This window comes from Panthera tigris, chromosome F2 (genome assembly GCF_018350195.1).
Source record: "Panthera tigris isolate Pti1 chromosome F2, P.tigris_Pti1_mat1.1, whole genome shotgun sequence".
NCBI lineage: Eukaryota > Metazoa > Chordata > Mammalia > Carnivora > Felidae > Panthera > Panthera tigris.
In genome coordinates, this window is record NC_056676.1 from 67,335,824 (window position 1) to 67,351,908 (window position 16,085).

Here is a 16,085-nt window from a genome sequence, read left to right on the forward strand (position 1 = left end):
CTTTCTCACATAGGACACCAATTCACCAGAGTAATATTGGGACACACTGAGAAGGTCAGGACTATTTGCTTGATTAATACGAAGAAGGGGAAGATCGAGGGCAGAGGCAAGCTGCAAGAAAAGTAGGTACATGTGTTTCTCCATTTCCAGAAGTCCTAGAAATCTCTTTCCAGAAATAGTAACATACAACAAGGCTCTGGGGCTTTACCCAAGGTAATGCAACAACCACTGACTCATCAAAGTCATTAATAGTTTCTGACGATGATACACTTTCTAAAAAAACGACAGTCATCTGCTTTGGTAGTGGTTCTCAAATTGTGGTCCCCGGACCAGCAGCATCAGCATCAGCATCGGCCAGGACTTGTTACAGATGCCAATTTTTTTTTTTTTTTATGCTTATTTACTTTTGAGAGAGAGAGAGAGAGAGAGAGAGAGAGAGAGAGGGAGCGCAAGCACAAGCAGGGAAGGGGCAGAGAGAGAGGGAGACACAGAATCTGAAGCAGGATCCAGGCTCTGAGATGTCGGCACAGAGCCCAACGCGGGGCTCGAAGTCCTGAACAGCGAGATCATGACCTGAGCGGAAGTCAGACACTTAACTGACTGAGCCCCTCAGGTGCCCCCCCCCGCCCCCAGGTGATTCTGATGCCCCTCAAGTTTGAGAGCCACTGTGTTCCAGAAGGCAGCTACTCTTCCACGGAAATCAGACACTGTGACTGATGGCTGACTGTACTCATTCCAAACTGAGAGGTCACAGCATGGAAGAAGTACCATTATTTTCTGTACCACTCGGAAAGAAGCGAACACGCTGACGGTGAACTACGATGTGCCGTCAGTCATAAAACCCATCCCCAATTAGAGAGATGTTTAAATACGAAAGAAAGTGCATCTCAGAACTGATACATGAGGCAACTCTGTCAGAAGACGCTGAGTAAATTTTTGTTCATTTCTCTCGATCTGGAATTATCTTGGGAGCACAGCTACCCTTGTGTTGTCCACCACTGTTCCCTAACCTTTGGAGGGGATCCCAACTTGTAGCAGAGGCTCAACAAGAGTTTTTTTTAAATGAGTAAGTAAAAGGACTTACTTCACATCTAGGGAAAAAAGGACCCACATTTTTAGTATACTGGTAAAACTTGAAAAAACGTATTTTTTAATGTAAACACTACCTTCTGTAAGACACCCAACTTGTATTAATTGAAACTTCCAATATGCGTAGCATCTTTTCAAACTTTGCTCTCATGGAAAAACTGCTAACAATTTTCAGCTTATAAAAATACTTAAATTACCTTTTTTTAATGTTTACTTATTTTTGAGAGACAGAGGCAGAGCACGAGTGGGGGAGGGACAGAGAGACAGAGAGGGAGACATAGAATCCGAAGCAGGCTCCAGGCTCTGAGTTGTCAGCACAGAGCCCGATGCGGGGCTCGAACCCACGAACCACGAGATCATGACCTGAGCCAAAGTCGGATGCCCAACCGACTGAGCCACCCAGGTGTCCCAAATTACCTAACTTTCTAAAAGAATCAAATCTCGGGCTGAATTTAGGCATGAGGTAGTAACGGAGACCAATTCTTCCCTAGTGACTAAGAACATGACCTAACTGTTCTTTGCTTACCTTCAAGAATGTAGCTCTGAGTTTAGTGACCATGGACGGGCTTACCCTTATGCTTTCTTGCATGATAGATGTGAAACTGTGAAGAGAGAGAAATGGTAAGGAGACATCCGCAGTGGCCTTCATCCAGGGGAAATGGTAGGCTGGCCACATTACCTGTCAATTAATTGCCAAGCAAAAGAAAGGTCCCCAACAATCTGCATTGTGATCAGGACCTCCTCTTTAATGTTAATGGTTCGGATCATTTGGTGAAGAAACTTGCGAGTGTCAGCAAGAAACTGACATACTTGCAGATTTGATTCCAACTGGTGAAATTCTTGAACCTGTGTTACATAAATACATTTAATTAAAAAAGTCCGAATGGCTTCTGTGGTGTTCATTTTTCCCTGAAAACATTTCAAACAGGCACGTTATGTACTAAGAATTTCCTGGCAAAATTTCTATTTCAAACGATAACCCTAGAAATGTATAAGCCAAGTCATAACGTAATGCACAGGTTTCTAGGATTAGAAAGTGTTCTGCTCTTTTTTTTTCTGTACATAGATGACATAATGAGTGGGTGCTTCTATCTTCCGTGTGAGTACTGACAAAGGCATATTAGAAAATCCTCTTAATTTTGAAGATTTGCAGGATTGCTAAAACACAGAGTAAGTCACATTATACCAGGGTGTTGGCACGTGTACATTAAGTTCTTTTGCTGTACTCCTTAAAACAAAAGAATGACTCCCCTGTGTCCTGAAGTGTTTTTTCTGTTTTCTTTCTTTAACATTTTTTAAATTTATTTTTGAGAGAGAGAGAGAGACAGAGCATGAGCAGGGGAGGCACAGAGAGAGAGGGAGACACAGAATCCGAAGCAGGCTCCAGGCTCCGACCTGTCAGCACAGAGCCCAATGCGGGGCTCGAACTCACAGACTATGAGATCGTGACCTGAGCCAAAGTTGGACGCTTAACTGACCGAACCACCCAGGCACCTCATCCTGAAATTTTAATGTATGTAATTCAAGGTGCCTGGGCCATGGTCAAAATGAATGGCACAAATGATAAAAAGCATCTGAGGTTCACAAAGTTGTTTGTAGTTGTAATGTAGACTAGAAGGTCCAGAAAGCAACCAAAATAGGAATCGCACCAGTGGGCCACTGTTTGGAATGTCTAAGGAAACCGACAAGTTCATAGTGGAGTACTGTTTTGTATTGCCATTCATAGGGATCATAAAACCTCTCAAAAGTAATAAAAGCCTATAAGAAAGTATGCCAGGGCTACCTGGCTGGTTCGGGCCAGAGAGCATTAGACTCTTGATCTTGGGGTTGTGGGTTCTAGTCCCATGTTTGGGTGTAGATATTACTTAAAAATAAAAGAAAGGATGCCAAAGAAAGTATTAATTATATTTCTAAAGATATAAAATTATCCCATCTGGACAGGGTTCCAGATAAGTATGGACAATGTTTTAAATAGTTTATGGTTATTGTTCTCATGCGTTTATTTTCCATTTTAAACCTAGTTTAAAAACCTAGTTTAAAGCTAGTTTAAACCTACTTAAGCATACAATTAAAATTTTAAGAGTTGGGAAGTATAATCCTTCTTTTTTGAATCTGAGTAGATAATATCTGAGTAGATAAAAAACAAACTATTTTTTTTCCAGAAGAGAAAACATCACATATAAGCATATGATCATTATACAACTGTGGTCATTGTTGCGCATTCCTTTGTAGTTTTTCTCTCCCCAAACTCTCTCCCAATCTAAAAATGGTGCCTACTTGTTGGGATGAGCACTGGGTGTTGTACGTAAGCGATGAGCCATGGGAATCTACCCCAAAAACCAAGAGCACACTTTACGCATCATATGTTAGACAGTTTGACAGTAAATTATATTAACAACAAAACAAAACACAAAAAAAAATACAGATTTTGCTTTTACTGCCTTTCCACAATCTCCCAATGTTTCCATGTTGTCTTCATAATTATTAAATATAATTATGTTTCTGCAAGTTGAGATATCATTTTTGCTAGCATTCTTTTCACACTGGTCACTGCATTATTTTCCCAATTTTACGACACTGGATAAAATACCACAATGAGCATATTTTGCTTTTTTTTTTTTTTTTTTTTTGCTCTGATGAAATATTCTCTTAGCTGTATTTCCAGGACCAGATCTTCTGGGTGGATCCACAAGTATGATTCGTGATCCAAGAATTGTTATTTATTTATGTATGTATTTATTTATTTATTAGTTTTAGTTATGTAAGTAATCTCTTCCCCCCATGGGGGGTGAGAACTCATGACTCTGAGATCAGGAGTCCCACGCTCCTCCAGCCAGGTGCCCCATGAACTGTCGCTTACAAAGAGTTTTCTTACCTCCTCCAAAGCTTGTATTAGTTGCACAGTTTTTCTGCCCGCAGCCGTTGAATCATCATAATTTAAAGACAGTATTTGTTTCGAGATCTCCCTGAACCAAGCTTGAAGGTTTTCTATTAACACAGAAACAAGGAGAGACTGCTGAAATCCCAGAACTGTGGTAGCCGTGGCTTTGAATTTTATTGCACAATCCTTCACAAATCTAGCCCTTATTCACAGACCTTTCCCTCAGTACCTGACATTGCCCTTGGGATTCTCCAAACAGGAACCACCAAAACGCCTTGGGTATGTGACCTAGGGGAGAGGAAACTTTCTACTTAAGTAGCTCAGTCTTACACCCGGCAGAAAAGGTGTAAAGGCCTGAGTCTGTGGTGTGAACCCCAGTGTGCAAAGGCGGTCACTGGAGTGGGAAGGAGTGGGGAAGGAACTGAAAGATTGTGACAGGAAGTTACCGGGAACAGTTTCCTGGAGAATCGAGGGTGGGTAAAAGATCTGAAAAAGGTAGAGAGGGGCAGAGGGATAGTTTGTCATGAGGTGAAGGGACAGATGTGGGCAGAAGCTTCAGGACAAAAATAACAATGGCACGCCTTGGGAGAACAAGGGGCAACATGTCAGGAGTGTGAAGTATGTGTGGTGAGTTGAGGGGACGTCTGAACGGCTGAGGGGTGCCATTTGCACTCACAGACCAGGTTCACACAGCAGAGAAAGGGTCATTAATATGCCCTGAGGACCCTCAAGGTGGCCGGCAAAGGTCTGAGCTTTTCTCACTGAATCTTTACAACAATCTACGGGGGCAGGAATTGGAAGGCATTTCTCAGATTAAGGAAGCTGATGCCCAGAGACGTAAAGGAGCCCAGGCAGGGTCACACAGTCACTAAACAGCAGCACCAGGCTTTTCTCAACTGTCTGGCCAGATTCAAAGGCTGTCCTCATTTTATCTCATCAAGCGGATTCCCTAACATTTTTGTTTGTTTGTTTATCAATGGGATGACTTCACTTTAATAAAAGCACTTACGGACTTATAATCTAAATTATTTCACGAATTGGCATGAAGAACACTGGTGGTAATTTTAAAGATTTTTTTTTTTTTTTGGTAGGACTGAGGGACAGTTATAGAGTACCAGAACAAGCACAGCATTCAGAGTCTGAGGTGACGAGTTCAATCCAGGCTCTGAACCGTTGTTACCATCAGCAAGTGATTACATTTTATAGCTTTGATTTCTTTACATGTGGAACAAGAATAAAGATGTCTAGCTCATAAGGCTGTAAGGCTCAAATGAGAAATATTTGTGGAAGCATTTCCCAAGCTAAAATATGCTATATAGCCAAAAAAAAGTACCAGATGCTGTTTTGAATGACCTTTAAAGTGATGGTGGGGTTTTCTTTTCTTTTTTCTTTTTTTTTTGATGTTGGGATTTATAAGAACCTAAAAGAGACTAGAACAGAGACGAATGTGCCTGATTCTCAAAAATTAATCTGGTTAGACTGTTACAGGTGGTTCCTTGTTTTTCGGACAAAATGTAGTGACCTGCAAAACATGTTGCTAATTTATATCACATTATTAAAAACACACCAACTTTTCCTACTAGGAATAATAAAGTAATTCGGAAATATATTTTAGGCTAACCATTTGGCATCAAATACATCAACAAAAGCCAAATATAGTCATCACAAGATCATACTGATTAAAAGAGTAATTTTTTCAAACAAAAAGCTATACCTTCGAGAAATTCTACTGTGTAATTAACTTTTATCAGAAATGAATTTCATAGTTAAAACATTAAGCATTAAAAAAATAGCTTCTCATCTTAAAATTCAGAATGGTCATTCAGGGGCACTTTGAAGGGTTTCTATCTATATAAAAATTTTAAGTGATACCACGATTTTCCCACAGATAAAATTTCCTAAAAGCAGCAGGATTAGTATGATTAACGTGAAGGCTTGAGCTATGTTGTTTCGAAAAGTCTGCATGTCCCCTCTTCTGCCACTAGATGGCAGGCGCACAAGGAGAAAAAATCCAGAAAACATGAGAAGACAAGACTCCTGGATACCATCTATGTTAGCGGTTACTAATATTCTTTTATTAAAGATTTTATTCGTTTATTTCAATGTTTATTTATTTTTGAGAGAGAGAGAGAATATGTGTGCACATGCAGGAGGGGAAGAGAGAGAGGGAGAAAGAGAATCTCAGGCAGGCTTCGTGCTGTCAGTGCACAGCCTGATGCAGGGCTCCGATCTCATGAATCATGACCATGACCTGAGCCGAAATCAAGAGTCGGACACTCAACTGACTGAGTTACTCGGGCACCCCTATGTTAGTAGTTAGTAATATTCTTAATGTTCATTTATTTTATTTTGGAGAGAGAGACAGAGAGAAAGCACGAGCCGGGGAGGGGCAGAGAGGGAAAGAGGGAATCTCAAACGGGCTTCACACCACCAGCATGGAGCCCAATGAGGGGCTCAAACTCACGAACCGTGAGATCACGACCTGAGCTAAAATCAAGAGTTGGACGCTTAACCAACTGAGGCACCCAGGTGCCCCAGTAGTTAGTACTATTCTTGAGTGAAGTATCCTGAGATGATCAGGACAGTTACAGGTCCTTCTCTTCCTCCCTGCAAATGCACATAAGCTGACACACTATGGTGAGGCTGGGGGATGAATTATGGACCTACGGACTATGAACCAGAGTATAACAACCCCTGTAGCCTAACCTCATACTTCAAAAATAAGAAGCCCCAAGTCCAGAGTAGATATGAACATTGCCAAAAGGAGCCCAAAGCTAGAGGCAGCTAAGACTAGGCTTTAGACATTCCTCAGTAATGTCCTAGCATACAACGATGACAACGTGGTTGAGTTTTTACTTTGTGTGTTTCCAAGAATTCGTGTGTACATTTCAAACACAATGATATTTCCTCTTTAGCAATTACCATTTTTCTCCACGCGGGTTAGGGGTTTCACTCCCGAAAAGACATCAGCAAGCTCCGTCATCCGCTCTGAGCCCTCCTTCTTGTAATGCTCCCATTTGGCTTGCTTTTCTGAAAGCATTTGCTTGAACATCTGTTGAAAGGGACAGAAGAGATTTACTTACTTAAGAGGAAATCCAAATAAGGCAGTTTACAAAGAAAGCCCTGAGTGAAACCCAATTTATTGTAAAAATATGTATCTAAAAGTAACATTACCCCTGACGTCATCTCTTAAGCTGCACTACTTTGTACAAATTGAGGGGCAAAGCTAGACCACTGCATCGGTTTTCAGACCAACTGCACATAAGCATCATCTCATCATCTGGATGGCTTTCAAGTGTTGGGATTCTCAAGCTCCCCCATGAAGATTCTGGTTCAAAAGGCCTTGGGTAGACCCAGGAACCAGCATTTTTAATGTGAAATTAAATTTGGTGGCCCCTGCTCGAAGGTCCTTTGCAAGTAATAATTTCTGTGGTTGCATCTATTTAAAATAGGTCAGGGAAGGCTGAGCATGATCTTTGTCTGATGAGTGGAGAATGAACTAAATCACCCACAAAAATTTTTTCTTTTGGATCACACAGTAAGTCTGTTTATTAATGCACTCCTTCATAAAATTAAAGGCCTATAAAGAGTTGAGCAGAGGAGGAAATGGTATAACTCAAGGTTTTGCTTTTTTCCCCCCTTGAAACAAATTTAAAAACCTATTTAAAGTGTGTCGCAAAACTACAGGGATTTATTTCACTGGGATCCTAAGAGGTAAATATGAGAATATACTGATTTTTCTCTTAAGAAATTCTTCATTCCTCAGCATCGAACTGAATGTTAAAAGATGAAGACTTCATTGTAGATGAAAGGATAAGGACTGGTGGCATTTTGTGGGGCCAGAGAAAGAGGAATCTTAGTGATCAGGCAGGGTGAGGAACAGTAGGAATTATTTATAGAGTCCCTCCTGTCTTTTTGAATGCCTAGGACCGATCAATGCCATTTCACAAAGCAGCAGTGACAAAAATAACACTGTGAGGCCTTCGTTACAGACCTAATAGCTTGAAGCCCTTCAGACACTCATTCCCAGGTTGACCTCACAGGTTTCACATCTGGTAAGATGGAATTTGGGATAGGGGATGGTTCTCAAGTTAAGAGATGCACCTTCATCAAAAGATTAGAAGAAACACAGGTCTAATTAGTGTGTTTCTAAGAGAATCAGAAGGTGATTCTCGAAAAAGGGTTGGGATGGGAGGTGGGAGAGATAGAGATAAAGGTTAAAGAACCGAGCTGAAATGTCAGACATTAAATATATCTTTGTTTTGCTCAATTTGTATTGGGTAGTTATTTTTATCTTTCTACCAGATCCTTCTCTTTTAAAGATCTTTAATGAGTTGGTCTTCTATTCTCTCCAATAGAACAGACAGAAGGAAGCTGCCCATTCTATTCCAACAGATTCCAGAAAAAGATTAACGATTAGAAATGCAGGCGTGGTCGGGCAGATGACCCAGATCTGTCCTGATTCCCACACAACAATATGGAGCTACAGAACTCTTGGGTGACTGGCGTCCTGCTTCAGGATCCTAACTGGACGGAGTGCACTGATTCCTTGGGGTGACTCTCACTTGCCTCTGAAGTTTGCTTTGACCAACAAATAAGATGCCCGGTTCCTGCTCTTGGATCTTTCTTGGTCTCTCATTTTGGCTTAATCTGTCTCTCTTCCCCACTGTACTGAGAGCTCCTGGATGGGAGGGACATGCCTTGTTCATTTTTGAATTCCTAGCACCTAGCTGGGAACAGAGCAGGTATTCAATAATGACTTGCTATTGAGAGGGAAAACATGAACATTCTTAAAGAGATCAAAAAGGGGTAGCGTTTCTCTGATCTTACAAAATTATACCCAGACAGGTTACTGAATAACACTCAACACATGCATGTGCGTGATGTTAATAATCAACATGTACTTTTCCTTAGCTACTGAACAGGGGAACACAGTGTCCTCGCACACCTAGAAGATAAAGAAAAAACCGGCAGACCGCTAACCAGACTGAGGCAAGGAGAATATCAGTTTGGAATGGGCCTTAACGTCCATGGCTAGCTCCTGGCCCACCTGATCCGAACCGCCAAGGCTACTGGTTATAGAACCTAGGCACTCCTGGGTATCAACAATTTTTATCATGCCCACAGAGACTCTTTTAGGCGTAAGACTAATCAACCTTAGAATTCCCTTCAGGGAGCTCAAAATCCTTAAAATCCTTGAGTGGACATTGTTTAAACACAAATCATCCACCCTACTTAAAAGCCCTTTCTAACAGGTTCTCATGGTTTTGCAGATGAAGACTGAAATCCTACAAGGCCTACATGCCCACCTTTCGACCTCATCTCATATCACTTTTATCTCATTCTCTCCCCTCTAGCCAACTGTTCTTTCTGGTCCTTGAACTGGTCATGCTGTTCCCTACCCAAGAGGACTCGGGCATATTCTGTCCTCTCTCTGCAATGGTCTCCAGAATGCTCCCGACCTTTGTCTTAGCTAACTCCGACAGGTTCCTTTTTCAGGTCCCTTCAGAAGCTCCTGCTTCTCTTCTCAGGGATTTTAGGTACTCAGAGAACAACGTTCCTTTCCCTTAGAGCACGTATCTCAGTTTGTATTTACGTTTTCATTAGTGCGATTCTCTGATTAATGTCCACATTCCTCACTAGACTGTCACCTCCATGGTCCTGTGCAATCTTCCCCATCACTGTATCCCCAGTGGCAGTAGGCACTAAATGCCTGTTAAATGTTTAATCCTGTCCTTTCAGTATAAGAACGATCTCAGACAGCTAGAATCTGTAGCCTGAATCAAAGACTATGACTCGTTATTAAATCTCGACCCTTTAAAAATATTTTTAAGCACAGAAAAACTAAGATGTTGGTGATTATTCATTAAAGATCTTTACCTCTTTGAGTATAAACTCAAACTGTGCAGTGTCCAACAGCAGTTGAAAGAGGACCTTGGGATTGTATCTAGAGTCTGTTAGAATCTGGTCCTTGATTTGACGAAGGCGTTTGTTGTTCGGGTCGTAAGCTAGAAACAGGAAGAAAAGAGTTCCCAGTTTATTCACTGTGCAGAAAATACGAAACCTAAGATGAATTATTAAAAACGTGCCTCCATTTTCACTCATTTGGAGCATTTAAAAAAGTAATAAGCAAGATGAGAATCAATAATGCGCGATAAAATCAATTACAGTAGATCTATGCCATGAAGTTAAGTACAACCGAACTTTTGAACACGACAGTTGGCTCTGACGTGGAATGTCATCCATGATATGCCGTTGAATGAGAAAAAGCAAGCTGCAGAACAGGGTTCCAAAGCCTGGGGGGAGTGCTTTGGAGGGAGGGAATGTAAAGAATATATGCACTCCTTCCTGCACATCATGACCCGAACACCACAGAAACTACATAAGCACTTATCTTTCCCACGCATGACTCACAGTCAGGTAAATCACTTGTTTCTGGTAAATCGTGACCTCGTGCAATCAGGTCAGACAATTGCCAGGCACAAAAATGGGACACAGACGTGGCTGAAGGTAAGTGCACAGACCACTGGCAAGACGAGGTTGCCCCTGGAAGGGTCCAAATCCAGGAGACTCCTGGCTCACAGGGAAGGTGAGGAGGAGGCTGAGTCACTGGAAAACCACAGTTGGTTTTATGATACGATAAAGCGAAGGCCTGAGTTGTTCATGTGCTTGAGAATGGAAGACTTTGGTAAAGATTATAAACCGATGGGAGGGTGGGGGACGGGTATTGAGGAGGGCACCTTTTGGGATGAGCACTGGGTGTTGTATGGAAACAAATTTGACAATAAATTTCATATATTGAAAAAAAATAAAATAAAAATGAAAAAAAAAAAGATTATAAACTGAGTCAGTGTGGTAAAATCCTCAAATTAGAACTGGAGTTTATGGACTGACTAAACGTGACTAACCAACACCAGATCCATTGGACGATCAAACCTTGGCCACGGTGCTCCTGCTGTGAGCGAACGTAAACTGGAGAGGGATTGAGGCAAAGAAGGCAAATGAAAAAAAAACAAAACAAAACAAAACCAAAAACTGGAAAGCAGCATTTTTTGGGAAAGAGACTTCCAGGATGAAGAGAGAAAGCTGAGGAGAAACTCCACATATTTCCAAAGATACAAAGGATGAAGACGTCCACCTGCTGTTTTCGCTGCCTAGCACCCACAGGAAGTGGGACCAGACGGAAGCTAGAGGGAAGAACATCTTGCCTGGAAGAGCTGTGAGGCGGGCTCTGTGTTACCAGGGGAGGCTGCAGAATAATCTGGAGTGGACGGTTTACTTTGAGATACTGCCTTATCTGAAAGAACACGTGCTGAAGGCAGTACCTGTCTCAGGGTGGCTCTCAAGCAAAGTTTGTTGATGAAAAACAAAAAGCAGGAGGCTTCACGGGGCCGCTGGATGACAGCCACGCTTAGCGGGAGGGGCACGCAGCTCCGGGTGGGGGAAGCCATTGGTTAACTAACACCGATCCAGCCGTCACTGAGTACGAGGAACTGTGTCAGCTCTGAACAAGCTCAGGTTAGTCCAACCTACTTGTTTTTTCATTAAATCAGGAGCTTCTTAAGTCATAGGCTCACAGACCCTGTGAAGGCATTTCATACAACCTGTGAAGCAACTGAACTTGATGGCCAATAGCGTCTCCAAGAGGACTGTGGGCCAGAAAACTGTGATCTACCTTTATGAGGCACTCAGGTTCAGCCTGTTTATCAATTCTGTGGGCCCATGGTTTCCTGTACTTCCAAAATCGTACCTTCCCTCCCCCCCCCCCCCCATCATTTCTCCAGTCTAGAACTTCTTTTTACTTCAGAATCCTTCCTGCCTCCTGTATGGAGCCTTCCCCAGCCACCTTCACCCACTACCCCAAGCAACATTTCTCTCCTGCTCTGGACGAAATCCCACTAAGTGTCTGTTTTACACATCTGGCTCTTATTTACGGGCTTGGGTCTTCAATTAGTTTTCTGCTGTAACAAATTACCACAATCGTAACGGCTTTAAAGGACACAAATGTGTTCTCTTACAGCTCCAGAGAGGAGAAATCTGAAATGGGTGTCACTGGGCTAAAATCAAGGAGGCAGCAGGCCTATGCTCCTTCTGCAGGCTCCTTCTGGAGGCTCTGGGGAAATCCTGTTTCCTTATTTTTTCCAGCATCTAGAGGCCACCATATTCCATGGCTTGTAGCCCCTTCCATCTTTAAAGCCAGGAATGGTCTGTTGAGGCTTTTTCATGATACCACCTCTCTAGTTTTGACTCTTCTGCCTCCCTCTTCCCGATTTAAGGACCCTCGTGATTATACTGGACCTACTGGGGTAATCCCGGATAATCAAACCTGACAAAGGGGCCTATTCAGGTGGGCCGTTGACTTGTCCAAGTAGACACAAGAACGACTAACTTAAAAAGCCACTTGATTCTCATCCAAAGGCTAAACAATTTTTGCACCACGGGGCATATCTTAGCTCTGAAAGCCTTTAAGTGGAGCCATACAGATGGGCACAGCTTTCGCCCGTTACCTGAGTCTGCTGTGTGAAGCATCAGCCACCGGATGGCCACGTTACAGTCTCTCAGGCAGTTCAGGAGCCTTGGGATATTGTCCAGAACCATCTCTTCCCTTAAATACCCTTCTTTCAGAAATTGTTGCACTTGGCTGTGCACTCTTTCACTGACGGTAGCGTATCTGCTTGACTTTGAAAAAGAAAAAGCCTGAATTACATTTTCAAAAAGAGAAAATTACTTCCCTAGAAAATGAATCCCATACAGATGAGCCCATTGACAAGCAATAACATTTCTAGAGGAGGTGAATAACATGTGGACCATAGTTGGTAAGACTCAGAGGCAAGTGGTTTGTTGGACATTTTTTTCTTAATGTTTATTTTTTAGGAGAGAGAGAGAGCATGAGGGGGGAGGGGCAGAGAGAGAGGGAGACACAGAATCCGAGGCAGACTCCAGGCTCTGAGCCATCAGCACAGAGCCCGACGCGGGGCTCGAACTCACAAACTGTGAGATCATGACCTGAGCCGAAGTCGGACACTTAACTGAGCCACCCAGACGCCCCGTTGGACACTTTTGAAAAGAGCATTGGACTCAGAACCAAGAGAATCCTACCTCCTACCTCTAGCTATGGTTAGATATTGGTTTGACTTTGGGGTTCACCTCTCCCTCCTGGTGTCTTCAAATGTCAACTAAAGAACTGTATCCAGTGGTTCCCAGGGCCCCTTCTGTTCTCAACTTGGATAGAAAAGAAACATAGGCTCAACTGTCTATTCTTCCCATGATTCTTGACAAAGGAGGCAGGGCAGAAATATCCAGGAGAAGAGGCTAGAGCACAACAAAAATATACCTCTGTGTATTTTTCAATCCAGTGAACTTTCAAACCAGCCTTTGGGGATTTGGGTCATTCTACTTTCTCTGAAGCAAGAGTTACATGTTAAACATCATTAACCTCATCAGGTTAGTTTAAAACTACCACAAGGTGTTTCATCAGACAATTCTGAAATCTTCTTAAAATGGCACCAGAGAGAAAAGGCAATTTTGGAAACTAATTATAGTAATGAAAAAATTAATGCTCTGATGCCAGTAAGCATCAGAAGCGTCACTTTCTCTAATATATTTCCAGGAGACATGAAGTTGAAATTATTTTATGCATTATTTATGGAATGTAATTTACTTGAATAAAACATGCTGAAGTTCTTGGACTCAATGTCGTTCTATCTGCCCCGGAAACTCAAGAACTCAGCCAGCCAGGCTGAGGAAGATAACTTAGAAATGTCAAGGATACTGCCCCAAAAAAGATTTTTATGGCTCTGTTTACTTAGGAATTTCCTCCTGCCTTGTGCTCTTATCAAAGAGATAGACTGTAAGCATTTAAACTTTAAGGAGAGGAAGGTCTTCAGTCTTCTTGCTGGTTTCATACATCAGAAATGATCAATTTAAATTACAGTGACGGGGCAGCTCTTTCTGCTTACAGGTCCTGTCCCCGTGCTTTAATAAAAACACCTTCTTGCACCAAAAAAATTAAAATAAATTAAATAAATTTAAAACATAAATAGAAATTACAGTGACAGGACATATTGCGTATGCTCAGTTACCATCCTGAACATGCATCCTACCAATGAAAACATTAAAATTCCAGCTACCCGTGAAAGCCATTCCATCCACATCGACAAGAATAAACAAAGTCAGCTGGGGCCATGTGACATACCGACCTGTCTTAGGACGCTGAGTCTTAAGACCCAAGCCTCCCATTTACATATACCACATAAGTTACAAAATCTATCATTACCTATCTTATTAGGATGCGCAAAATTCACCTTTCATTCGTCACTGCACTAAAATGTCTATGTGGACATTTTCCAAATTCCTTGGAAACTCTACTCATTTCCCACGCCGTAAAGCAGGCTTGTAGCTGTGACAGAATCCTTCTCCATTGGCCAGCACCTACCTGTTCTCTGACGTTCGAAAGGTCCAGAGTATTGTTTAAAGCAGTTTTTGCAGCTTTGTAAGGATCCCAAGCATCTGCTAGATTAACTGTGATCCCCATGTAAATACTAATTACCTGAAAGAGGACACATTCATCCAGTGTGTTAAATACCTACTCATCTGGAGGCAGAATTACAGAAGACACTGCCCACTCCCTCTGGTTCAAATTCCACTGCAACGAAAAACCCCGATTTGCCAAAGATATAGGTAAGCATTCTTTCTTAGGAGCACTTTGGAACAAGGGCTACAAAAGCCATTTATGGGAAAATGACTAAATCAGGGTTGACAGTAAAGCAGACTGACTGAACAGTGGCGTTCTCAAACATTTTCACCTCAGCTTTTACGCAACTCAAAGTTACTGAAAACTCCCAAGGACTTTTTGTGTTTTTTTCAAATGGGGTTCTATCTATTGATACTTATCCTATAACACATCACAATCGAGACATTTCAAAAAATACTTATTCTCTTCATGTAACAGTACACCCATTACATGCTAAAACAGAAAACAGAAAACTGTTTTGAATTTAAAAATTAAATTTTTTAAAAATTAAATTTTTAATTAAAAAAAAAAAAATCAGACTAAAGGCTTTCCCAAAAAGTTTTGTGAGACGCGTGGCATCGCCTTTCGGTTTCTTCGAGTCTCTGCAGCGTCTGGCCTGACCCAAGACAGCTGGGCTTGGATCTGGATTCCGCAGTGGGTCTCCCGCGCCACCTGCCTCGGGGCCCCTGGGAATGCCGTGTGGGCTTGGCAAAGGGGGACAGGGCAAGGCACAGAGCACTTCACTCTGTTTCTACCTCACGGACCCCTTGAATGAGCCTTGGGGGCCCCTAGGGCTCCCCAGTTCACTTGAGAATCCTTCAAGTAAAGGAAACAAAGCGTTCCTTTTGGGGTTCCTCACCCACCCACTTGAGTCTGTATAAAATTGCGATTATTTGTCCCTTGAAGCTTTGCTCAGGGTTGCCTGTGAAATCCTGCGGTCCCGGGGGTGCTCTTTTTGGTGGGAGTGGCTGAGCAGGGAGGCGGATCCCCAGCTCCATTTCTTCAACAGTCACTGGGCTTGTCATGCTTCCCTTTTCTTCTCGAATCAGATCTAGTCGTTGTATTTTTGAGAGAATTTTCTATTTTTCAGAGTCTTCCAATATATCGGCATAAAGTTGTTCATAGGTCTTCTGATAACTTCAAAACTTCTTTATTGTATCTCGGGTCTGCTTTTTCAATCTTCACATATTTAAACTTGCCTTCTCTCTCCCTCTCTCTGATCAGCGTTGCAAAATATCTTTTTATTACTCTTCAAAAAACCAGCCTTTGTGGTATTGATCTTTCAGTTTTTTGTTAAACGTTTATTTTTGAGAGAGAGAGAGAGAGAGAGAGAGAGAGAGAGAGACAGACTGCAAGTGGGAGAAGGGGCAGAAAGAGAGGGAGACGCAGAATCTGAAGCGGGCTCCAGGTTCTGAGCTGTCAGCACTGAGCCTGATGTGGGGCTCAAACCCACAAACCACAAGATCATGACCTGAGCTCAAGTCGTACGCTTAACAGACTGAGCCACCCAGGCGCGCCAACATTTACCTCTAAGAACAGTTTTTAGTCATTCTCGTAAGCTTTGCTTTGTAGTGTTTTGATATTTCTTCATTTATATTGTGA

The 16,085-nt window shown here is 42.2% G+C and overlaps 1 protein-coding gene across 1 annotated transcript in view; it reads right to left on the reverse strand.

Annotated features, from left to right (window-relative positions):
* Positions 1–16,085, reverse strand: part of WASHC5 (WASH complex subunit 5) — a 63,275-nt gene that overhangs the window by 30,866 nt on the left and 16,324 nt on the right. Inside the window, exons 8-15 of the mRNA XM_042972664.1 lie at positions 14,406–14,519; positions 12,478–12,649; positions 9,851–9,978; positions 6,893–7,022; positions 3,965–4,077; positions 1,769–1,935; positions 1,616–1,691; positions 1–111 (exon numbers count right to left, since the gene is read on the reverse strand). Coding sequence (XP_042828598.1) covers positions 1–111; positions 1,616–1,691; positions 1,769–1,935; positions 3,965–4,077; positions 6,893–7,022; positions 9,851–9,978; positions 12,478–12,649; positions 14,406–14,519 — 1,011 coding nt within the window. The remainder of the gene's footprint in view (positions 112–1,615; positions 1,692–1,768; positions 1,936–3,964; positions 4,078–6,892; positions 7,023–9,850; positions 9,979–12,477; positions 12,650–14,405; positions 14,520–16,085) is intronic.